At 39.2% G+C, this 25,447-nt stretch overlaps 3 protein-coding genes and 2 pseudogenes across 3 annotated transcripts in view; 2 read left to right on the forward strand and 3 right to left on the reverse strand.

Moving 5' to 3' along the window:
* LOC119540790 overlaps positions 1–18,634 on the forward strand; it is a 36,515-nt gene extending 17,881 nt beyond the window's left edge. Inside the window, exon 3 of the mRNA XM_037844733.1 lies at positions 18,262–18,634. Within this exon, the coding sequence (XP_037700661.1) occupies positions 18,262–18,589 (328 nt within the window). The 3' untranslated portion in view covers positions 18,590–18,634. The remainder of the gene's footprint in view (positions 1–18,261) is intronic.
* On the reverse strand, positions 3,787–4,771 carry LOC119539435 (annotated as a pseudogene).
* Positions 11,027–14,770, reverse strand: LOC119539442 (histone H2B type 1-K). Its single transcript, XM_037843008.1, has 2 exons — positions 12,344–14,770; positions 11,027–11,699 (listed from the first exon to the last, which is right to left on the reverse strand). Exon 1 carries the CDS (start codon positions 14,683–14,685, stop codon positions 14,305–14,307), a length of 381 nt encoding a protein of 126 aa, XP_037698936.1. The 5' UTR covers positions 14,686–14,770; the 3' UTR covers positions 11,027–11,699; positions 12,344–14,304.
* Positions 15,004–16,015, forward strand: LOC119539439 (histone H2A type 1-D). The gene has a single exon (XM_037843005.1). It carries the CDS (start codon positions 15,016–15,018, stop codon positions 15,406–15,408), a length of 393 nt encoding a protein of 130 aa, XP_037698933.1. The 5' UTR covers positions 15,004–15,015; the 3' UTR covers positions 15,409–16,015.
* Positions 18,635–20,070: 1,436 nt separating the features above from the next.
* On the reverse strand, positions 20,071–21,550 carry LOC119540792 (annotated as a pseudogene).
* Between the last annotated feature and the right edge of the window lie 3,897 nt (positions 21,551–25,447).

Raw genomic sequence — 25,447 nt, forward strand, 5'->3', positions numbered from 1 at the left:
AAGACATCAGGTGTAAACTTCTGAATATCTCTTTTCTTGGGAGCCAATTTTTTTGGCAGTGAAGGAACATCCTTCACAATCAAATGGATTTTCCAGATGCCTTTTGAATAAAAAATAGCAGTTGGCTGGTCATTTGAAGAACGTACCATTAAATTATTTGCTCCTCAAGAACACTGTGCCAGTTTGAATGTATTATGTCCCTCAAAACACCATTATCTTTGATGCAATTTTGTGTGGGCAGATGTATTAGTGTTGATCAGATTGTAATTCTTTGAGTGTTTCCATGGAGATGTGACCCACCCAACTGTGGGTGATAACTCTGATTGGATAATTTCCATGGAGGTGTGGTCCTGCCGATTCAGCATGGGCCTTGATTGGTTTACTAGAGCACTGTATAAGCTCAGACAGAAGGAGTGAGCTTGCTACAGCCAAGAGGGACACTTTGAAGAATGCACAGGAGCTGAGAGAGGAGCTGTAGCTTACAGAGCAACATTTTGGAGATGGCCATTGAAAGCAGACTTTTGCTCTGGAGAAGCTAAGAGAGGGCAGATGCCCCAAGAGCAACTAACAGTGACATATTAAGGGGCTGCAGCCTAGAGAGGGATGTCCCGGGAGAAAGCCATCTTGAAACCAGAACTCTGGAGCAGTTGCCAGCCACGTGCCTTCCCAGCTAACAGAAGTTTTCTGGATGCCAATGGCTTTTCTTCACTGAAGGTACCCTATTGTTGATGCCCTACCTTTGACACTTTATGGCCTTAAAACTGTAACTTTGTAACCAAATAAACCTCCTTTATAAAAGCCAATCCATTTCTGATGTTTTGCATAATGGCAACATATTATGCAAACATCATATTAGTGGTAACATATAATATCTCTCTTTTTGTACCCAGCTTATTTCACTCAGCATTATCTTCAAGGTTCATCCTTGTTGCCATATGTTTCACGACTTCATTCCTTCTTACTGCCACGTAGTATTCTGCTGTGTGTATATACCACATTTTGTTTATCCATGTATCTGTTGAAGGACATTTGGATTGTTTCTTTCTCTTGGCAATTGTGAATAATGCCACTATGAACATTGATGTGCAAATATCTGTTCATGTCACTGCCTTCAGATCTTCCAGGTATATATCAAGAAGTGTGATTGCTGGATCGAAGGGTAACTCGAGCTCGTTTTCTAAGGAACCGCCAGACTGCCTTCCAGAGTGGCTTACCATTATACAGTCCTACCAACAATGAATAAGAGTTCCATTGTCTCCACATCCTCTCCAGCATTTGTAGTTTCCTGTTTATTTAATGACAGCCATTCTAATTGGTGTGAGATGATATCTCATTGTGGTCTTAATTTGCATCTCCCTAATAGCTAGTGAAGATGGAATTTTTTCATGTGTTTTTGGCCATTTGTATTTCTTCTTCAGAGAAATGTCTTTTCACATCTTGTGCCCATTTTGTAATTGGGTTGTTTGTACTATTGTTTTTGAGTTGTAGGATTTCTTTGTATGTGCAAGATACCAGTCTTTTATCAGATACAAGATTTCTAAATATTTTTTCCCATTGAGTTCACTGCCTCTTCACTTTTCTGTTAAATTCCTTTGAGATAGAGAAGCTTTTAATTTTGAGGTGATCCATTTATCCATTTTTTTCTTTTGTTGCTTGTGCTTTGGGTGTAAGGTCTAAGAAGCAACTTCCTAATACAAGGCCTTGAAGAAGTTTCCCTACATTATCTTCTAGGAGTTTTATGGTACTGTCTCTTATATTGAGGTCTTTGATCCACTTTGAGTTAATTTTTGTGTAAGATGTGAGGTAGGGTTCCTCTTTCATTCTTTTGGATATGGATATTCAGTTCTCCTAGCCCCATTTGTTGAAGAGACTGTTATGTCCCAGTTTAGTGAGTTTGGGGGCCTTATCAAAGATCAGTTGACCATAGGTCTGGGGGTCTATTTCCAAATGCTCAATTTGATTCCATTGATTGATATGTCTATTTTGTGCCAATACCATACCATTTGCCATACTATTATTTTATTTTAATTTTATGGCTTCTCACATTGTGCTTCCATATATATATATATGTTATTTTTTGGGGGGTAGGCTTTTACAATGGGGATTTATTAGTTCTAAGGCCCTGAAAATGTCCAAATTAAGACATCAAGAGGTAGATACCTTCCCTGAGAAAAGGCCGATAGCATCTGGGGTTCCTCTGTTACATGGGAAGGCACATGGCCTTCTTCTCCTGGGTTCTGGTTTCAAAATGGCTTTCTCCAAAATGTCTTTGGGCTTCTATCTCAGCTTCAGTGGGTCCTTGCTTGTTTCTCCCAGGGCATTTCTGTCTTTCAGCATCTGGAGGTCCTCTCTTAGCTACTCTGGGGCAATCTCTGGACCTCATTTCACTCTCTCTCTCTCATTTTTTTTTTTTTTTCACCAAACACATTAGCATTTCTTTTCTTTTTTTTTTTTTAAGCAAATGACAGAGACCCAGTTTACCAGCTTTACTTTTTTTTATCTTTTTATATATATATTCATTTTATTGAGATATATTCACATACCATGCAATTATGCAAAACAAATCATACATTCGATTGTTCATAGTACCATTACATAGTTATACATTCATCACCAAAATCAATCCCTGACACCTTCATTGCCACACACACAAAAATAACAAGAATAATAATTAAAGTAAAAAAGAGTAATTAAAGTAAAAAAGAACACTGGGTGCCTTTGTCTGTTTGTTTGTTTCCTTCCCCCATTTTTCTACTGATCCATCCATAAACTAGACAAGGGGGAGTGTGGTCCTTATGGCTTTCCCAATCCCATTATCACCCCTCATAAGCTACATTTTTATACAATCATCTTCAAGATTCATGGGTTTTGGGTTGTAGTTTGATAGCTTCAGGTATCTACCACCAGCTACCCCAATTCATTAGAACCTAAAAAGGGTTGTCTATATTGTGTGTAAGAATGCCCACCAGAGTGACCTCTTGGCTCGTTTTGGAATCTCTCTGCCACTGAAGCTTATTTCATTTCCTTTCATTTCCCCCTTTTGGTCAAGAAGATGTTCTCCATCCCATGATGCTGGGTCTACATTCCTTCCCGGGAGTCATATTCCATGTTGACAGGGAGATTCACTCCCCTGGGTATCTGATCCCACATAGTGGGGAGGGCAGTGATTTCACCTTTCAAGTTGACTTACCAGCTTTACTTTTTATAAACCTAAGCTTAACATTACATTTTTAAACAATTGTCAAAACTTACTAAGTTGCCAGCATTCATGAAAACATCCTTAGTTTATATTAAACCAGATATGTATCACCATTAATGTATTAATATCTTTCACTACTAAATACTGAAAAAAAAAAGAAATTATTTTTGTAGAAGATTCATCCTGGCAATGTTAACTTCACAGCAGACTGAAACTACTTGGCTCACATTTCAAACAAAATGGAAAGAGCAAGATCCATGCTGGTATTAGTGTACAATTTTGTCCTAGCACTACTAAAGAATCATGGTTCACCTTGGATTAAGTTTAATAAAAAAGCAAAGTGCATACAGAAATTTACAACAATTTTAAAGACAAAAAGAAAAAAATGGTCCTATTAATGTGGTCCCAACAATAAACCCAAAAGTCTATGACAAATAGGTTCTCCAATGAGCTGTTTATAAATACTTTAGATAAGGTACAGTTATACTGAAAGTAGAGTTTGCTTAAAATCTTCAAAAAAATGTTCTTGTTAATCCTCAAATGGTGCTTGTTATAGTTTAACATTTCTGTTTAATGTGTGCATTGAATTACTTGTTATCCAAGCACAGCAGCTGCTCCTTACCATTTATTGTTAAGGACTTTAACTGGCCATCTTCTTCAACTTCTACTCTTTCTTGACCATTCTTGGTAATCCTCTTTGTAGTGATTGTTCTGCCATTAACTATTTTGGTAGAAGTTGATATAAAGTTGCCCATCCTACTACCACCAAAGGATGTTGAAGAAAAGGAAGTAAGGCCCCCATGCCCCAGGGAACCAAAAGAAGTAAATCCTGTATTGAAAGAAGAAAATCCACCTCCAAAAGACAGAAATCCACTGAAGGCAGAGAAAAAAAGATCCTGTGCCCCTGTTTCTGGTTCCACAGAAGCCTCCTCAATTTCCAAAAAACTCCTCAAATGGGTCTTCAAAGAAGTCAAAAGAAAATGGGTCCCTTCCACCAAAAAATTCCCTGAAGACATCATCTGGATTCTGGAATATAAAGCCAAATACAAATGGACTGTCAAAATGACTTCCACTTCCACCACCACCATTTAATCCTTCTTTGCTGTATTTGTCATAGGTGTACCATTTTTTAACATCTAATAACACCTTTTATGCCTCTGCTACTTGTTTGAATTTTCTCTCTGCTTCTTCTTTATTCTCGGGATTTTTATCAGGGTGCCACTTTAGCGCCAATTTACGGTATGCCTTTTTAATATCTTCAGGTGAGGCATGTCTCTGCATGCCTAGAACATCATAGTAATCCACCATGTTTAAACAGATTGTTGGAGTAAGTCCCGAGGAGGTTGGCAGCCAGTGATAGGAAGGAGGAGAGGCTGGGTGGTGGGGCCCGTGGTCTCCTCTCAGCTCCGTCCAGGCTGGTGCTAGTGGAGGCGGTGGCAGCGATCTGGACCTCATCTCTTAGCTTCTCTCCTAGTTCTGGTTTCAATGGCTGTCTCCAAAATGTCTCTGGGCATTTTCTCTCTAAGCATCTCTGATCCATATCGTTTTTATGACTTTTCTACTATATGTGTTATAAATATGTTAAACTAAATTTGATTCAGCCAAAGATAATAAATTAAGATAAAAATGATATAACCTTAATATACATAAAGACAAAATTGATAAAATTAAAAGGAGAAATAAATTAACAACCATAGGAGATTTTAACATACCTTCTCAGTAACTGATCAAAACAAGTAAACAAAGGAATCAGTTAAGGATATAGAAGATTTGAAAACCATGATTAATTCAGTTCATACACACATGTACCTTCAACTTCAGAGTATATATTCTTTCCAAGTAAACAGAATATTTATCAAAATGACCACATGCTAGAGTACAAACAGTGGTGTGCTGGAAAATGTTTAACAACCAGTCCCCTGTGTGAAAAATACATTGATATGGAGGGTTTGTCAGTTTCTGTGGTGTAGCTACTCCAAACATGGCACACTTCAAACTAACAATTTGAGATCACTAATCTTGGAACTGGAACAAGATGTACACAAGCTGAAATAACCTTCAAAGAAGATATTACAGTGAAAATTTGAAAATATTTTGGACTGAAAAATAAAGGAAATTCCATTCTATAAAATGTATAGGGTACTATTAAAGCCATGCTTAAAGATTAAAATATATATGCTTAATTTAGAAAAGAAAGTTACTCATCTAAGCATCATATTAAAATGTTACAAAAGAACAGTAAATTCAACCCCAAAGAAAGTAGAAGAAAAAATACTTATACGAGTTGTAACAAATGAAAAACACAAGAACTGTATGAAAAGAGAATCAAAGTATTCCATTGAAAACTCAAATAAGAAGAGATAATTAATGTTTTACTTCCTTGAACCAAAGTTCAATGCTTACACTCTTTTGTTTCTAAACAGATTATGACTCATTTTCTATTCAAATGAGCATTTGATGCCTTTTCAAATGTATATTATACCCTTTAAAATTGCATGGAAATATGCTAATTTAGGATAATTTTTACCTCCCTTTCACTTATCAGAGCTCTCCAGAGTTAGGCACTTCCTCCCTGCTGTCCCTAGGGCATCCTAGAGGGGGTTGGGTATAATAAGGTATAAAAGAAAACACTCTGATGTGTTAAGGATCTTGGAGAGTCCTCAGGTACCAGCTGTGCTTTATAAGCACTTTCCTTCCTTGCTGCAATGTCATTCTTATAAGAAAGTCATACAAAATTTGGAAATAAGGTAAACAGATGATTTACAACCTTTGAATTATTAAGCAAGTGCATTTCCTAATAAACTCACCTGAAAGATAGCTGACTCTTGGTGAGTGAAATTTTTTTAACTTACTATTCACGATTGATTATGACCCAAGTGTTCTACAACTTTGTGAAGTAAGAAGGTAACTAGGAGAAACCTGATAAGGAATAATAATGGTTTTAATTTTTTAAAGGATGATCACTCCAAAGGGGTTTAGTGCTCTTAGGACTGTATTCATTTTTGGTTGCTGCTTTAACAAATTAGTGTCTTTAAACAACACATTTATTTTCTCACAGGTTCTATGAGAATCCATGACTGGATTCTCTGCTCAGGGCCTCGCCTGCTAAAATAAAGCTCTCCACTGAGGCTACAGTTCTCATGTGGGGCTCAGGGCCTCTTCCAAGCTCACTAGTTGTTGCCAGAATTCATTTCCTTCTCACGCCTTCCATGCTCACCTCCATCTTCAAACCAGCAATGATGGCCTGTTGAAACTTTCTCATGGCTTGAATTTCTCTGACTTCTACTTCTACCTCATCTCTCTCCTTTTAAGGGCTCATGTGATTATAAGAAGATCATTCTCTTCCTTTAACATTAACTGATAAATAACCTTAATAACATCTGCAAAATCCCTTTTATCATGTAAGGTAGCAGCCATGGGCATGATTCCAGGGGCAAAGGTCATGAAGTCCAAAATTTTGCCTACCACAAGGATATTGACTGGATTTAGCACTTTTATTTCAGCATTCCCTTGGCCACTAATTACATAACTCCCAGCTTTTCACACCTTTTAGAATCAGCTTTGTCATTCCACTGATTCTCTCATTAATGAGGGAAATAAGACTTTGACATATGCTCACTACTTATATGAATCATAATTTTAACAATTTTACAAGTTTGCTTTGACAGAAAATTCTTGTTTTTGAATTTTGAGTCACTAGTGTTTTCTATCACATGTATAAAAAAGTTAAAATTGCTTCTTTGAAAAGACTAAAAATTTAGTCAATTCTTGATGACACTGGGGGAGAAAAAAATTGAAAAGGCACATGCACCAATAGAAGGAATGAAAGAGAACTGCCTTACAGATCTGGATATATTTTAAAATTTACATAACGATATTGTGAATATTATGCCAATGAATTTAAAGATTTAGGTGAAACGTACAATATTCCTAGAAAACTACAATTTGCCAAATCTGATTGCAGTAGGTTGAACTGTGTCCTCACAAGAGATATGTTGAACTTCCTAACCCCCTATAGCTGTGACTGTGACCTTATTTGGAAATAGGGTCTTTGCAGACTTAGCCAAGTTAACGTAAGGCTATACTGGATTAGGGTGGGCCCTAAATCCAATGACTGGTGTCTTTATAAGAGAAAAAGTAGTGAGCACATGCCATGTCCTCTGGGATAGCTTACCTGGTAGAGGCTCCCAGGGCATCGATGTAATGAAGCATACAATACCAATAAGGAGCTTCTCATAACAGTATATGAGAGAGTGATATTTGAACAGTGACTCACAGGAAGTGAGGAACAATGGTGGAGGAGCATTCCAATCAGTTAAGTGCAAAGGCTCTCAGTGGCACTGTGCACAGGAAGGAGGAACATTGAGGGGGCCAGGTGGCTGGAGTAGAGGAAGCAAGAGATGAAACCCAAGACGTTAATGGGTCCAGAACATGTGAAATCCTACAGCCAAGGTAAGGGCTTTGGAAGTTCCTGAGCTGAGGAGCAGATGATCTGACTCAAAGCTTTTAAAGGATCTCTGGGGTGCTGAGGGGAGTGCAGGCTGGAGGAACACAGGGATGGGAGCAGAGCAGTCACATTTAGAGACAACTGCACTAACATGAGACAGGAGGTGTGGGCTCAGACCAGTACAGGGGACAGAGTGGAAACAACTGAGTCTAGACCTATTTATCACTGAATTATTGCCAAAGGGGTGTTGTGGCCCAATCTCACGACTCTGCACACTTCTGCCAAATTAACTTCCCTGAAACATCACTTCTTTTGTCAAAAATCCATTTCAAAACACTCCCTTTAATGTGAGACCAAGGGAAGAAATGTCTATTTGGTGCAGGATCTTTATTTTCTAAACAGTATAAATCGACAGTCAGTTTGTTCAAACACCACAATTACATGGAACATTGAGTAGGAAGTGAGACATGGTAGGTTAGTATAGGTTGGAGTGAAATAGTGACACATCCCAAAGTAATATGGGCAGAAAATAAAAATATATTTGCAGCCCCCCCCCCCCCCCCCCCGAGGAGCTGGGGGAAGATGCAGAGGTGTTGGGCTTCCTTACCTGGACTGATGTTGATGTTGTCACAAACATTGAGGACTGGTGGTTTGATGTGCCAAGCCCTCTATCATGGGACTTGCCCTTATGAAGCTTGTTACTGCAAAGGTGAGGCTAAACTTGCATATAATTGTGCCTGAGAGTCTCCCCCTGAGTGCCTCTTTGTTGCTCAGATGTGGCCCTCTCTCTCTAACTAAGCCACCTCAGCAGGTGAATTCACTGCCCCCCCCAAATGAGTCAGGTGTAAATCTCCCTAGCAACGCAGGATATGACTCCCAGGGGTGAATCTGGACCTGGCATCATGGGATTGAGAATATCTTCTTGACCAAAAGGGGGATTCAAAATGAAACAAAATAAAGCTTCAGTGGCTGAGAGATTTCAAATGGAGTCGAGAGGTCACTCTGGTGAACATTCTTATGCACTATATAGATAGCACCTCTTAGGCTTTAATGTTTTGGAATACCTAGAAGTAAATACCTGGAACTATCAAACTCCAACCCAGTAGTCTGGACTCCTGAAGACAATTATATAACAATGTAGATTACAAGGGGTGACAGTGTGATTGTGAAAACCTCATGGATCACACTCCCTTTATCCAGTGTGTGGATGGATGAGTAGAAAAATGGGGACAAAAACTAAATGAAAAATTGGGTGGGATGGGGGGATGATTTGGGTGTTCTTTTTTACTTTTTATTTTTTATTCTTATGCTGATTCTTTCTGATGTAAGGAAAATGTTCAAAAATAGATTGGGGTGATGAATGCACAACTACATCATGGTATTGTACACCATGGATGATTTATGGTATGTGAATATATTTCAATAAAACTGAATTTAATTAAAAAAGAAAATTAAACCAAAAAAAAGAACAGTCAGATGCGGCTCAGACACCCCTAAAGATTGAGAAAATGGTTAAATGAGAGGACGAGGTAGCAACAAACAAGATGGGATTTAACGAAGGAAAACAAATTCTGAATCTTTATATACATTTTTTTTTAGGTGCTAGGGTATTAGAATAGCTAGGAGGAAATAAGTGAACAGGTGGAAATGTGACCCATAACATCCTTTGAAATTTGTACTACAGCTACTCGTTAAATTGTACTTTGAAAAGTATCACCTTTGTATATATACATTATATTTTACAATAAGAAAATAACTGAAATTGTGGAACTATATCCCATAACATTCTTTGAAATCTGCTCTCTAACTACTTGTTAAATCATACTTTGAAAGTTATGACTGTTCTGTATATATGTTAAATTTCACAATAAAAAATGTATTAAAAACAAAAAACAAAACAAAATGAAAAAAAAACACTCCCTTCCCCTAAGGGTGAATCCAAACTGGTCACCCTGGGCACTGTGTCTGTTATGAATGATTAAGATACCTAAATCCCAGTCTTCCCTTACAGCTTTTCCTCATTTCCCAATGAAATATAACTGTCTGTATTTAGTGTAGCCACAGAACTGAGGCTGAGGCATTTTTTTTGTTCTTCCTTTTATCAGTGGGTATTCTTATACGAGTGTCTATCCCTATCCAGTTCCTAGAACCGTCCTTTGCATTTGTCACAGTCCAAGGGGCTTTTGCAGCCGAAGGACTAAAGAAAACACTGGACACGTTCTGAGACATGAGCTTCTATTTAGGGCTTACCTACAGGGTGGGAAGTCAGCTGCTCTGAATAGTGGTGGGTTCAGAGCTCAATGTGAAGATACTCCGTGAAAGCAGGGGGTGCCAGGGAGTGGTTTAAAAGAGTTAGGGCAAAGACATTCAAATGGGTATGAAAGCATAAGTGTGGGAGTGGGGGTCTTGTGACTAAGGGAAGGATCTACTATAGTCAACAGGAAAGAGGGGAGGATTATAGATTACCTTGGAGATAATACTATCTCAGGGAGTTTTAGGGAGGAGGTAGTTTCAGGAGGGAGGCAAGCTATAGATTACATTTAACACTGGAGGCCTGATTTTACAAGGAAAGTAGGTCAAACCTTAACTGACCTAGGTCATGCAAGCTGCTGTGTTCACAGGCCTTGGGGAAGGCCTTGGGCCTGGGGCCCTCACAGCACTCTTCAGGACCCATAGTAAATGCTTATTGAATCGAATCCCTCATATTCATTCATCCCTAGAAACATACACACACACACACACACACACACACACACACACACACACACACACATATATATATTTGATTCTGTAAGAGTTGATAGGAACTGGATAAATCAGTCTTCTACAAAAGTTACACACTTGAGATGGTTTGGACAATTATGGATAAGAAGATTCAGGAGTTTTCTATATGTGTGTTGTGTGTGTGTATGGGGTGGTTGTGCATAGGTGTGTGTGTGTAGGGTGTGTGTGTATGGTGGCTGTGTGTAGTGTGTGTGCATAGGATGGTTGTGTGTAGGTGTGTGTGTAGGGTGTGTGTGTAAAAAAGGGTTAGGGTTAGTTAAAATGTAACTAAGATAAGTTGTGATCAAATTAATTTAACACATCCAATACAAGTCATGACTGAAGGATGGTAAACTGCATGGGATCTAGAAATGAATTAAGCTTTACCAGTATGTTTCTTACAATCTCCATGGAAGGAAATGCTCTCATTCCAATGAGGAAAACAAATTTCTCAAAGCTGGAGAAAGGTCATTGACTCGGGTGACAAAGCTTGAAAAAAAATTTTCCTTTAGGATTAGATTCCTTCATATAATCTGTACTCCAATCTGTCCCTTTCTTCTATATACATTGTTCTTCTGGGGTGGGGGTGAGGGTGGTGGGGAATCTTGACAGAAGAAAAATTACTTCAGGCAATTTATGGGAATCCTTCAAGTTTCTAGGTCTAAATCCAAGTTTAAAACAATAGAGTGACATTCTGATTTGGATTAGTTTAAATCAATTTCCCCAAGACTGACTAGCAATGGCAGATTGATCTAGATTGTTTCAACAACAGAGCAAGGTGCAAATGATGCATATTATCTGTGAGTTTTTTCCTTTTTCTTTTAGGAATTTTGCCTCTTTAAACAATGAAGAGTTAGCTAGGACCTGCTTTGTAAACCTTGTATGGAAAGGCCATGAATTCCCTCTGCTACGCTTCCCTTCGTTCTGCATACAGATTTTAATCACACACACACACACACACCATATTTTTCTAGACATCTTTCCTGCTGACAATTTCAAGTCATTGGAGCATCCCAGGTAGTCCAAAATGTAAGTTTAATTTATATTTTTATAAATACATCATAGTAGCAGAGATTTGAAAGAGGGGTGGAAAATAAGCTAGAATATAGATAGGAGGGGAAGCAGGGGGAAGAGCATGTAATTAAGTGGATTTCATGAAGTACAAATTCTATCAATTCTGTACTAAATGCAGATTCAATTACACCAAATGCAGTGAAGAAACAAGTGAAATGGAGTCCTATCAGGATCCTCCAAACCCTTCTTGGGAACCAATACTCTTGGTCCAGTGGCCTTAGTGCGGGACACTGATTACGTGCTTCAACTTGGCGGGCCTGGGCTGGGGGACCTGATCAGCCCCTGGGGAGGGTGGTGGGCACGGGCGACAGCGCCCTCCGCAGCCCCCCGGGCCTGGGAAAGTGAGGCCGGAGGCAGGCCCCATTTCCTCACCCAAAATACCACTGTTAGGGGAGGCTTGCCGGAGGGAACCGCCTTTTCCCCACCCCCTTATCTTGCCCGGACACTCCCCGTTGCCAGTGCAACTCCCATCACCACCAGTGCGCATACATTGTTGCCAGACACCGTTACCGGAGCAACTCTCGCCCCTTTTCAATCAACCTCCGCGCCCTCTCAGAACCAATCCAAGCCTTTAACCTCTACAGCTACCCCGCCCTCTAACGCCCGATATAAGCTTGTACTCTCCCCTAATAAACTCTCTTGGCTTCTTCACCCTAAAAGAACCGTGTCCCGCCTGTTCCTTTCTTGCCGCCCTCCATACTTTGCACGCCTACGCCGGGGACCGGGCCCAGTCCCCCGCCTCGCCCTCGCCTCCAGGAAAGAGCCCCCGCCGCCGGTACCCTCCAAGCAATCCTGAGAGCCTAGGATTTGGCAACCGGCCGCCACCTCCTCCCCCCCAGACGAGTCAACTGCGACCGCACCTTAGTCTGTAGACTCAGGAGCAGGGTTTTTTGGAGACTGGCTTTTGACTAAAAGTATAGCCAAAACCTTGAGCTTTCTGAACACAGGCCTTCTTCATGGCTTGCCATTCTTCTTTATCTGCTCTTCCTTTTCTCTAAAATAAATCAGTATTATCTAGGGAAATACTGTTATGTTTTGTGTTCTTATTTATTTGTTTTCCTTTATGACAAACTAGATGATACCTGGAACTTGTTTTTATACAAGAGTTCTTTCCCTCTCTATTGATTTCAAAACAGTGTTTGATATATAAAAGGAATATGTCACATACATTTAAAGTATTAAGGAAATTATATCAAATACCCATGATCCAACTTCTAACCCCAACTAGAATATTGCCAACAACCTGTATTTACCTCTGTGCTTTTCCCCACCCCCTCGCTCTACCTTTATCACAGAGGTGATTTTTTTATGTATTAAGCTCTCTCTTTTAAGAAATTTTTATAATCACATACACATTTCTTTTTTTATATGCCTAAACAATAGAAAAGCTGGTTTTGTTTGAGCTTTAACAATGGTATCATATTTGAACCTTCTGACACTTTATGTTTCTGAAATTCAACCATACAATGAGACTAGTTCAATCATTTCCTCTGCTGTGTGATAGTTCGTTGTGTGAATACACCTCAATAAATGTATTTGTTCTTTTGGCCATGGACATGTGGTTGTTTCTAGTGTTTTCCTATTAAGAACAGCACTGGTCTGGACATTCTTGTATGTCTCTTGTTGCATGTGTGCAGAATATTCTCTCACGTAAACTCATTAATGAAATTACTGGGTACTGGAGTACCCCAACTGAATAAAGGTTATCTTCAAAAATCGTTTGCAAATACGACTCCATGTGGAGAAGTGGTCCCATGCTGGTTCCTGGCAAAGGCCAAGAGTTTTAAATTTGCCATTCCTAAGGGCTTTAAGTTGGGCGACAGACTGATTTCCTGAGGTAAGTGTGGCAGCAAGGAATAGCCCTTCCCCTGCTCTATTTTCTAATTTTCTTTTGAAATTTCTTTCAATTAAAAAACACTAAATGCAATAGTGACAATGAGAAAGAAAACATGGAGTAGAACCTGAAAGGAAAGTGATCTTTTAAGACCTTTCCTCACAAACTAGTAATTCCTTCTCAAATAATAAACTTGGTGTAAAATGTTGAAAAGGGGGTGCTGGGAACCCAGCCCATGAGGAATTTCACTCACAGATGGGAATGAGTAAAATAAGCAGCATCCCCTAGAGCGCACAGTTCTGTGCAGAACCCTCAAATGTGAATCCAAAATCAAGACAAAAGAGAAACCGACGAACAAATTTAAACTGCCCGCGTGACGTTTGAATTGGCCATCAGTACGGACTTCTCAGCTGATTGAGGAAGAGACTATTTGGATTCGGTTCCGCCTTCTTTTCCGCCCAGGCCCAGGCACCGGGTAGGAGAGCCAGTACCCGCCCGAAACTGAATATTTAAGTCTAAGTGATGAAGATGATCTACTATTTCCTTACTATTAGCATTTGCCAAGGACTTCATTACTAGGTTATAAATGAAAATGACGGGCCAAAAGCCCAAGGTATTGCTAAAGAAAGATCTTGAGAAGGTGACACGTTTAAAGATAGGTGGATTTTGTTGGTGAATAAGAGTTTTTAATTTTCCTTTACAAAGTTTGCCAAATGATAAACCTAATCCCTCTTCATAAGCCTACTTTAAATTGTCTCCAGCGTTGCTGCAACATACATTATTACTGTGGTGCAACATCTCTTCTAGAACAAAATTAAAGTAAGGAAATGCAAAAGTAAATTGTTTTTGGAGCACAAAAATTAGTACTTACCCGCAGTAAGTTAAGAAAAGTGAGTGCCAGTTCTCCTGGGAAGAGTGAGTGGCTCTGAAAAGAGCCGTTGGGGTGCAGGCTGAGCCAGAAATATTGTTTGTCTCCGGTGGGAGGGCTCACTTGGCGCTGGTGTACTTGGTGACGGCCTTGGTGCCCTCGGACACGGCGTGCTTCGCCAGCTCCCCGGGCAGCAGCAGGCGAACAGCCGTCTGGATCTCCCTGGAGGTGATGGTCGAGCGCTTGTTGTAATGGGCCAGGCGCGATGCCTCACCGGCAATGCGCTCGAAGATGTCGTTGACAAAGGAGTTCATGATGCCCATTGCTTTAGAGGAGATGCCGGTGTCAGGGTGAACCTGCTTCAGCACCTTGTACACGTAAACGGAGTAGCTCTCCTTTCGGCTACGCTTGCGCTTTTTGCCGTCCTTCTTCTGCGCCTTGGTCACCGCCTTCTTGGAGCCCTTCTTAGGGGCCGGCGCTGACTTGGCAGGCTCAGGCATGGCAGTGAATAACTGGAAAGCAGTTACAAACTATCAGGAAGAACGACTGAGGAAACTGTGGGTCCTCTGCGTTTACGGCTTCTTAAGCAAAAGAGGCTATGGGTAAAGTCATATCTGATTGGTGGTAAATCCTGGATTAGGACACGGGTAACGAAAGTAAATTTTACCCAATTAGGATTGGAGGATTTCAACGTCAGGATTACATTGGTTAAAATGAAAGTACAGTTTCAGCCAGTAATGTAGCTTCATTTTCGCGCCCAGCAATGGCTATAAGAAGTGCGGTTCTAACAGGCCACTTTAGACTGTAGTCGCTCTGGTGGTTACATCACTATGTCTGGACGCGGGAAGCAGGGAGGCAAGGCTCGTGCTAAGGCCAAGACTCGGTCTTCCCGAGCCGGACTCCAGTTCCCCGTGGGCCGAGTGCACCGCCTTCTCCGCAAGGGGAACTACTCCGAGCGGGTGGGCGCTGGCGCCCCAGTCTACCTGGCGGCAGTGCTGGAGTACCTGACTGCTGAGATCTTGGAGCTGGCGGGCAACGCGGCTCGCGACAACAAAAAGACTCGAATCATCCCGCGACACCTGCAGCTGGCCATCCGCAACGACGAGGAGCTCAACAAGCTGTTGGGTAAAGTCACCATCGCACAGGGAGGTGTCTTGCCCAATATCCAGGCCGTGCTGCTGCCCAAGAAGACCGAGAGCCACCACAAAGCCAAGGGCAAGTAAATGTCCGCATTATCTTGTACCTCAAATCTGTCCAAGTCAAAGGCTCTTTTCAGAGCCACCCACTTTATCAAAAAGGAGCTGTGCTGCACAATTTCATGCAATATTCAACGGCAATTTAGAAAAGTCTTGAAATAGCTCTCGGCTTACAGTGGAAAAGAAATCAAAGGATAATTGGAACTTGACTTAAATTGACTTACTGTTTACTGTGTACTTATGATGTGTGAAACACCCTGCTTAAAGGAAACACAATAGCAATGCAGATAGCACCTGACTAGTGGTATGGAATTACATTGGGCAGAACATGTTACCTAACAACAAATGTTACGAAAATAGATACTAACTATATTAAGTAAAGAATAATCATTACCTAAAGTCATCTAGTCTTCATCCTGTTAATGATTTAAAGTGCCTCTTCATCACTCACCATGTCCTCAGTTCACCAAGTTACCCTAGCTAACAGGGCCTTCAATTCCTCTCCAAGTAAAGTATACATCAGCTTAGATAATTGGAGACATTTTTCATCTTTCATTCTAGTTTCTCTTGAATTTCTGTGGCATTTCTACTCCATTGGAATCAATTTGTCTTCTGGGTCTCTTGAAATTTATTTCCTATGTTTAAGTCTCTACCATAATCACATGCAAATAATATTTCTTGGATATAAACAGGTGTCACGATCAAAGGGGCCTTTTGCAGCCAAGAGACCGAAGACAACCGACAGTCTGAGACATGAGCCTTTATTAGTAGTTACAGGAGCAAAGAAAAGCACAATCAAGTGGCTCTGAAGGCAGTGGGTGCAGAACTCAGTGAGAAGGCAGTCCACACTTAGAGGGAATCAGTCAAGCCCGTTATAGGGGCTTGAGACAAAGACATTCCAATGGATATGAGGCCATAAGTGCGGGAATGGGTTCTTGTGACAAGGGGAAAGATTGATTATATTGCGCAGGGGAGACTATAGGTTACTTTGTAAAGAACAGTAAGAGTGATAATGCCTCAAGGGGGCTCAGGAAGAAGGTAAGCTATAGATTAACATTTGATGCAGGAGGCCTGGTTTCTTGCATACGTTGACTAGCTACACATTCCTGCCTTTACAGGGTGGGAGGTGGGGGTAAATTAAACACCAACCGACCTGGGTCACACAAGCTGCTGTGTGCTGTCTTACCAGGCCCTTAGTGAAGGGACTCAGCCCAGGGCTCCCACAACTGGGATGACAACAATCACAAAAAAGAGGGAGATATTACCTTTTTGTCCTTTTTTTACTTTATGATTATTTTGTGTTGGAGGACCCAAATACTGATTTCAGTGAATTTAATTACTCAAATTTAAGGTAAATTTTGACAGTGTTAATGAATGATAGGAAATACTAAAAATAAATATTATATATATTAAAAACGTACTATAAGCTGCATTTTGTGCTAAACAGTTTGCTTAAATTACCTCCATTAACTCTTAGAGTAACCCTTTGAGGTAAATGCTGTTACTAGCCATCCCATTTTCTAGATGAGGAGCAAAGATTTAGAAAGCATAAGTCAGCTGATAACAGATAACTGGTAGGTAGAGAAGACTTATTTTAAAACCAGGTTTTTCTAACTCCAAAATTAACCAGTCTCTAAAAACAAACCAAGGGGCTATGTTAGAATAGTTATAGGAGTTTTTTAAAAATTTCATTCATGTTAAAATAATTTCACTGTATGAACTTCTATTTGGGGTAAAAAAGGTTAAGAAAATTTTAAATACACAAAGAAAAATTTTTTCAAATTAAAACACCACAATATATTTATTGTACTGTTAATAGGGATTATCTTGGGTTATGCAACTACAGATCGTTTTACCCCCCAAATCTGAATTTTAAAAAATTTTTAAATCTGAACATGATTGTTTTTGTAATAAATAAATAACACTATATTAAATATTGTATGAGAACCAAACACTTTATTTAGGTCATTAAAAAAGAAAAGGTTTCATAATACAGACACACCATGTTTTTGGATCTAAGAACTTGATCTTTAAAGGATTTTAATACTACCCAGTTATTTTACAAAGTTAATGCAATTATGATTAAAATCTCGAAGGGATTCTTTTTTCAAATTTCATAAAATGATTCTAAAGTTCCCCAGAAAAGGAATCTTAGTGAAACTAGGCTCAGAAAGTTTGAAAAGAAAAATGAGATATCTGCAGTATCAAATCGTGAAACCTGCAATACAGCTAAAATTTAAAACTCTGATGCAATAAAAGAAAATAGAAATTTCAGTAATATTTCCAAGTGTAGCAATGAAATAATCCTATGATAAAGATGATAAAGTTCAATTATTAAAAATCAAAAACTCTTGTTAACTAATTGCTAGGGAATTGGTTAAAACTGTATTATGGAGTTCATAAGAAGGAATTAAGACGACGTTAAAATCTTGTCTTAAAACCTTATTAGATAAGAGAAATTGATTAAAATATAATAAATGTAGAGGTTACAAAACACTATGTACAGCATTATATAAATTTCCCTGGAAAAAAAAATTTGTGCCTTTATTTGTTCACCAATTATTAGCACTAACAATCTCTGAGTGGTGAGATAACGGATTTATTTTAATGAACTTCTTGCATTTTTCATAATTTTAATGTTTTGCTTTTGCAGTCAAAAAAAATTTTTAGAAAGGCTTAAAGCAAAAATTTTGGTAACAAAATAGTTACCAAGTTATAAAATACAGGACAAGGAAGAACAACCCCGTTTTTCTATCCTGATTAGGTTTCCCTTCCCCCTCAGGCGGGATTTCCCGCGTCCTTTTTTGTGGTTCTCACTTAGGTCCGCAAAGAGACGTAAAAAGGCCTGCATCGGGAACCTGTTCGCACTGCACTGTGTAGTCTTGGTTTTGTCACCATGTCTGGTCGTGGTAAGGGAGGCAAAGGCCTCGGAAAAGGCGGCGCTAAGCGCCACCGTAAAGTACTACGTGATAACATTCAGGGTATCACCAAACCTGCAATTCGCCGCCTGGCCCGTCGTGGCGGTGTGAAACGCATCTCCGGCCTTATCTACGAGGAGACCCGCGGCGTGCTTAAGGTGTTTCTGGAGAACGTAATCCGTGACGCTGTCACCTATACCGAGCACGCCAAGCGCAAGACTGTCACCGCCATGGACGTGGTTTACGCGCTCAAGCGCCAGGGCCGCACCCTCTACGGCTTCGGCGGCTGAGAACGAGACCCACTTGCCCTTTTCACAGAAAAAGGCCCTTTTCAGGGCCCCCCCTTCTTTCACCTGGAGAGCCGTGATGCTGAGTTAATAATTTTTGTCGATAAGCAAGGTGGTTTACATAAGAACTTGTACTGCCAACTCGTACTAATCTTGGTTTTGCCTGGTCACAGCATATGCTATCCTCGTGCAGGTATGGGTTATCTTGAACGATGGTTTGTTATTCAAGAGCCTAGCGTGGGAGCCCGTGTTTTATAGCTGACTGCGCAGCATACCTCTCGGAACCACTAAGGTTTTATAATCTAATGATAAGGCACATAGTGGAGAGTTCTCTATTCAGATAACAGCGTTCCTCTGGCACTATTACCTAGTCTTGCCAGTATTAAACGTGTTTTGAAAGCATCGAAGTTCGGACAGTTAATGTAAGAAATTATAGTAGAGATTTGAGTTGTCTCGACTTGTAAGGCTGATTATAATTTGCGCCTGTCTGTAGTCTGAGTTATTTACATATGTTGTCCCATGTCCATTTGCCCACACCCAAAGAGCCAGTGGATGATCTCCAACTCATTTTCCAAGAAAGACGGAAAAGTATTTTATTTAAATTGCATTAGTAAGATCCTAGTAAGCAAGGCTGTTTTTTATGGTGAGCCTCTTAATCAGTACTTTGTTAGCAACTTTATAATGAGGAAAATGATGAATGTGAGTCATCGGCAGTATCGGAAGTCCAGGAGTAGCAGTGATACTAACATTGATTCAAATGCAGCAAAAGTAAAAATAATAGTTTAATTTTAAAAAGCGACTCGTGAGCATTACCTATTTCTTGGTCCTTCCATCCCTTTCTCTCTCTCTCTCTCTCTCTCTCTCTCTCTCTCTATATATATATATATATATATATATATATAACATTTAAACTTTATTACAGTATCTGGGGAAAAAACAAATTTAGGCATTCCTATTTCCTCAAGTACTTTACAAAGCCCTAACATAATTATTTACAACCTTTAATTTACCAGGTTCTCTTTCATAGCAAATGAGAAAATTTAAAAAGTTGATAATGCAATTTTCCAAAAGTTTTCCAATACAGCTAAAGCTTTCAGGATGAAGCCATATTCCCTAAAATGATCACATTCTCATTTGTGGTGCTTGTTCTCTTTACCGTTTCAGAGCCTTTATTAAATCACATGCAAATGGTACTGAGATTGATTGGTACCTACAGTCTTCACTGTCTGCATTCTAATGGCTGTGGTTCTACTAATGCTCCTTCAGAGGCAGACGTGAGACAGGATTACCAATTTCGTAGCTTCATTTCAGAGAGACTCAAGATCTTCCTCCTTTTTCTGTTCTAAGGTTTACATATTTCTGTTCCCAGGCTCCATGATAAATACTATTCCTTTCTCTTTTCTTTTCTTTTCTTTTTCTTTTTCTTCTTTTTTTTTTTTTTTTTTTTTTTTTTTTGGCTTGTGCTGGAACTTACAGAGAACCTCATAAGCACACTTTACATGAAATTCACCTGGCTGCAGGTAACCATATTAGTAAAGGATATCCTTTCTTCCAAGTTACTGTTTAGTGTTAATTCAGAAAAATCACTTTTGTGAAAATTCACATGGTCTACAGGTGGGCTGTCACTCAGTTGCCAAATTGTTTTAACTTTCTTTTGACCACTATTTATTTTCACTTTCCATTTCTGCAGTTTCTCACTTTGATATGTTTTTTATAGCAGTTGGTCTGATTGGCAGTTGAAAAATGTGTTGCTCATTAAGAGAATTGTGTTTATAAAAATGCAGGATTGTGTTAAAGAAAAGAGGAGCTCATGTTGAAGTTTAATGAAAAGCATAAAACTAATATTTCTAGAATATGGTAGAGTTTTGAACACGATAAACCTGTTCTTGTATACCTATTGTTGAGGAAATGAAATATTCCAAATGATTCTAAGATGTAAGTTACTGACCTGTGAAAAAACTAATATAATCTTTATTTGGTCCCAACCAATTTACAAAAGCATTTGCACTGGAATAGTCCCACTGAGAGAAACTGAGTCTAGGGTTCCATGGAAAGACTGATGACTTAGCTTACTTGGTAAACTGCTACTCCCACGATGGAGCTGGACAGCACGGACCAGTCCTTCCTGCTGACATACACGCTACTGGAGCAGCTGTGGCCGCCGCGTGCACCAAGCTCTTCTTGTGGGCTGGGTGGCCGCCTCGCTTTCCTTTCTCTATATTTTTAACATACACGCGTGTAGTATAAGATGCATATCTTAGTACACTCCTAAATATCCAATGTTCTTACGCAACTTTCAGATTACTATTCACCATTATTTGTAGCAAAAGAGAAAAGGAAAAAAAAAAAAAGATGGAAATAGTATCTTCAAACAATTCACAAACATCAACCTGGGTTCAGTCAATCTAATTGCTGTCTGCTTCTCTATACCTTGAGAGGCTATATAGTTGCAAGCATTTCATCTTTTCTTTTCAATCTATTCTAATTATTACTGACTCCTTGCTTGTTCATGTTTTTGTTCTTTTGTGTATCCTCATCAAAGACTGTTCTGTTCTACTTGGTCTGTTTTAATCAGTTGCAAAAAGAGAGAGAGTCCTGCTTATTTTCAGGTGGATAGATTAGTTTTAGGCCTGTGTTAATAACCATATTCCTTTGAAAAGTAATGGAAATTATAAACATTTTGTATAATATTCACTCAGTCTTGTGTGATGTTTTGCAGAGAGGACTAATTGTTATATATATCATATTTTCTACAGACTCTTTATTCTCAAGTATTCCTAACTGTATCAGAAGATCTTTTATAGAATATTTTTCTGAATTTGGGGGAATCAGTTGGAAAAAGATAGCAACTGAGAGTATGTTAAGGCATTAGTAAAGGAACTTTAGCCACAATCAAATCAGTTCATTCAGTACTAAGTGATTCATTCTTGCTTTGTTGATCTTGGGTAAAGCACCTACTTCCATATTGTCCTGGAAATCTTAAGGCAGTCCTGTGGTTGACTATGACAGGGTTCTGGTACAGTCCTTTATTAAAATTCTTTTGAAGCTTCTGGAAAACTCAATTTTGGATTTGTATATGGATTTATATAAGTGTAGGGAAAAGCAGAATCATCTGTTGATGAAAAGACAGTGCCATGTCTGGTTAATTTATTATATTAATTGATGTCAGTATGGAGAAGGATAAAATCCTCTATTAACATATGATATTATAAATAGTGATGTCAATGACAAACTTCTAAGGCTTTCTACTATATCCTATAAAGTGTTTGTTGTAATTGCCATCAAATGACTTTGGGCATTTATACCCAGGAACAAATCAATGTGTTGGCAGTTTTGTTTCAGTCTTTTAAATGAATATAAGTATGTTCTCTCCAATTTTAAAATATAATTGTTAAACATTGAAATTAACAGCATTTTACCTGTTAAAACTTAGGGACATATAGTTTCCTCTTTTGATTTTCCCCTTTTTTTATATTATACAATATGTAACAGGACATGTCTCACAATTGTATAGAGCTAATTAAAAATATAAAGTGTGCTTTCTCTTATAAAATGAGGAACAAATGTTTTGTTTGGCCAATTGGCCACTTGGGAAACTCCAAAGATAGTTTAGACACAAATGACACCATAATGGCTCCATTATTCAAAATTTGAGGCCTTGAATTGGAAAAGGTAGTATCAAAATAATTTCAAACATTTCATTGCATCAGGATATGAACATAAATCATAGGTTTCTAAAGACAAGAATGATTAAAATGTTAGCTACAAAAATTACATTTAAATTATGCAACATGATAAATGCACAACTGTATGATGATACCATGAACAACTGATTGTACACTGTGGATAATTATATGGTATGTGAATATAGCTCTATAAAATTATAGGGAAAAATACAAACAGGGATAAAAGTGCTGGAGAAAACATGGAGAGAGGGATGCATGTATTTGCTGCTGGTTAGGAGGCAGAATGCTGTAGCCTTACTGGAGGACAGTGTGGTGGTTCCACGAGAAGCTATGTATGTGGCTCCCATTAGGTCCTGCAACCTCATTAGGGGGCATATACTTAGAAGATAGGAGAGCAGGGACATGAATGGACATTTGCTCACTGGTAATGGGTGGAAGTGGCCTAAGGGTACATCGAGTGACTGAACACAATGGTGAACTGTTGTGTGTACATATAATGGAATATTGAGCAACTGTGAGAAGGAGTGAAGCTGTGAGACATGCCACGAGGTGAATGGATCCTGTAGACAGCATTTTGAGCAAACTACACCAGAAACAAAGGCAAACACTATAATGCCTCACCAATATGGACTAACTACAGTGTGTAAACTCAGAATTGAATCTCAGAGCACAGCTTATCAGGAGAATGCTTACTGTAATGGTCCCTATATTGTAAGCTCTTACAGAAGTCCCATCTATTCCTGAATCATAATGGCTATCTCCAGAGTCTGAGATGCTGATCCCTTTGTGTATAACCTGATTGATCCCTGGAACACTGGGTATGTGGTGATGCCTGAAACTCAGAGCCAGAACTCGGCAGATATGAATGTCAGTATTAGCGCATATAGCAACTGTTTAAAAAACTGAAAAAGAATCCAGACTTCAGTTAGAATTATGAATGAAGCAGATCTGGTTAGGACTACAGCAAATCAGGCCAAAGAGTAAAGGACAATACTATGTTTTCAAACTTCAACTTCCATGTGAGACCAAGGGAAGAGACGTTTAGTTGGTGTAGGATCTACATTTCCTAAACAATTTAACTCATACAGTTTGTTCAAATACCATAATTACATGGAACTTTGAATAGGAAGTGAGACCTGATAGGTTTGTATAGGCTAGTGTGAAATAGCAACACATCCCAAAGTAATTTGGACAGAGAATAAAGATATATAGGCAGGCCCCCTGAGGAGCTGGGGGAAGATGCGGAGGTGTTGGGCTTCCTCACCTGGATTGTTGCTGATGTTCTCGCCAATACTGAGGACTGACAATTTGGTGTGCCGAGCCCTCTATCTCAGGACTTGCCCTCATGAAGCTCACTACTGCAAAGGAGAGGCTAAACCTGCTTGCATTTGTGCCTGAGAGTCTCCCCCTGGGTGCCTCTTTGTTGCTCAAATGTGGCCTTCTCCCTCTAACTAAGCCAACTCGGCAGGTGAACTCACTGCCCTTCCTCCTACATGGGACCTGACTCCCAGGGGTGTAAATCTCCTGGCAATGCAGGATATGACTCCCAAAGATGAATCTGGACCTGACATCATGGGATTGAGAACATCTTCTTGACCAAAAGGGGGAGGTGAAATGAAACAAAATAAAGTTTCAGTGGCTGAGTGACTCCAAATGGAGTTGAGAGGTCACTCTGGTGGGCATTCTTATGCACTATATAGATAACCCTTTTTAGGTTTTAATGCACTGGAATAGCTAGAAGCAAATACCTGAAACTATCAAACTGCAAGCCTTGACTCTTGAAGATGATTGTATGGCAATGTAGCTTACAAGAGGTGACAGTATGATTGAGAAAGCCCTGTGGATCACACTCCTTTTACCACTGTATGGATGAATGAGTAGAAAAATGGGGACAAAAACTGGGTGGAAAATAGGGTGAAGGGGGGGATGATTTGGGTGTTCTTTTTTACTTTTATTTTTTATTCTTATTCTTGCTTTCTCTACTATAAGAAAATGTTCAAAATATAGTTTGGGGTGGGGAATGCACAACTATATGATGGTACTGTTAACAGTTGATTGTACACCACAGATGACTGTATGATATGTGAATATATCTCAATAAAACTGAATTTTTTAAAAAATTATGCACCAGTTTTTTTTTCTTTCTAACTGAGAGATGTTTGTCAAAAATTATCAAGAAATCAACGCAAAGCCACAAACAGAAAACAGACCCTTAGAAGATTAGCTCTGGGTGAGTTAAGTAAATTCTGTTCCCCAAACAAGATACACAACTGTGGTAACCTGTGGCCTGAGCAAAACAGGCCTGCAGATCTTTAGTGCACAGCAGTCTGCATGACCTAGGCAGCTAAATGTTTAACCTATTGTCTTTCTAAGCCAGTAAAGAGAAAAAGGGTAAATTGACCTTAAAATGTAACTTTATGCAAGCAGGCAGGCAGGGAGAGGCTCTTAGTCTTACAAAAAGAGCAAAATGTAATTGTCCAAGTGTTATTCTAGTCCTTCCTGCACACCCCCCTGGTTAAAGTAACCTATTCCTGCATCTATGCTCCCCCGACCCTTAGGAGGGCCTTTGTCTTAAACCCTTATAAAAGGCTTTCTGCCCTTCTTGCATTGCTTAGTCGTCTTCCCTGCGAATGCCATGTCTGCCCAGCCTGAGAGAGCCCTCATAATCTCTCCATGACTTCTCACCCTGTAAGTAAGCCCTGAATAAAAGTTCATGTATCAGAAAATGCTCGTTGTCTTCTTTGGCCTCTGGACTGGCATGGCCCTCTTGGGCTGACAAGAACATCCAATGCTTGTCTTTTCTTTTTCTTTCTTTTTCTGTTAAGAGCCAACTGAATAGTTAGGGATCAATTTTCTGATTTTTTCCCCAAAAACTATTGTTTGTTCACCTTTTTAATTCATATAAGTCCTTAAGTTAACACTGTTAACATACTTTTATATGTTTTAAAACATGCTCAAGTTATCTATAAGTAGTTAGGTAAAAATTAAAGTTTTTTTAACTTCAGCTTTTAAATATATTTATCTTGTCAATGTATTACATGCATATATATATATATATACTTATACACACAAATATATATGTATTATTTATGTATTTATAAACATATATGTCATCAGACTTTAATTTTTAATTGATGTTTGGCAAAGAAATATTTTTTATAGAGTGATCTACTTT

The sequence above is a fragment of the Choloepus didactylus genome, chromosome 7, assembly GCF_015220235.1.
Source record: "Choloepus didactylus isolate mChoDid1 chromosome 7, mChoDid1.pri, whole genome shotgun sequence".
Lineage (NCBI taxonomy): Eukaryota > Metazoa > Chordata > Mammalia > Pilosa > Megalonychidae > Choloepus > Choloepus didactylus.

Excerpts from the sequence above, each read along its gene's own strand:
- LOC119539442 (XM_037843008.1), bottom strand. The coding sequence starts at position 14,685 with ATGCCTGAGCCTGCCAAGTCAGCGCCGGCCCCTAAGAAGGGCTCCAAG.
- LOC119539439 (XM_037843005.1), top strand. The coding sequence starts at position 15,016 with ATGTCTGGACGCGGGAAGCAGGGAGGCAAGGCTCGTGCTAAGGCCAAG.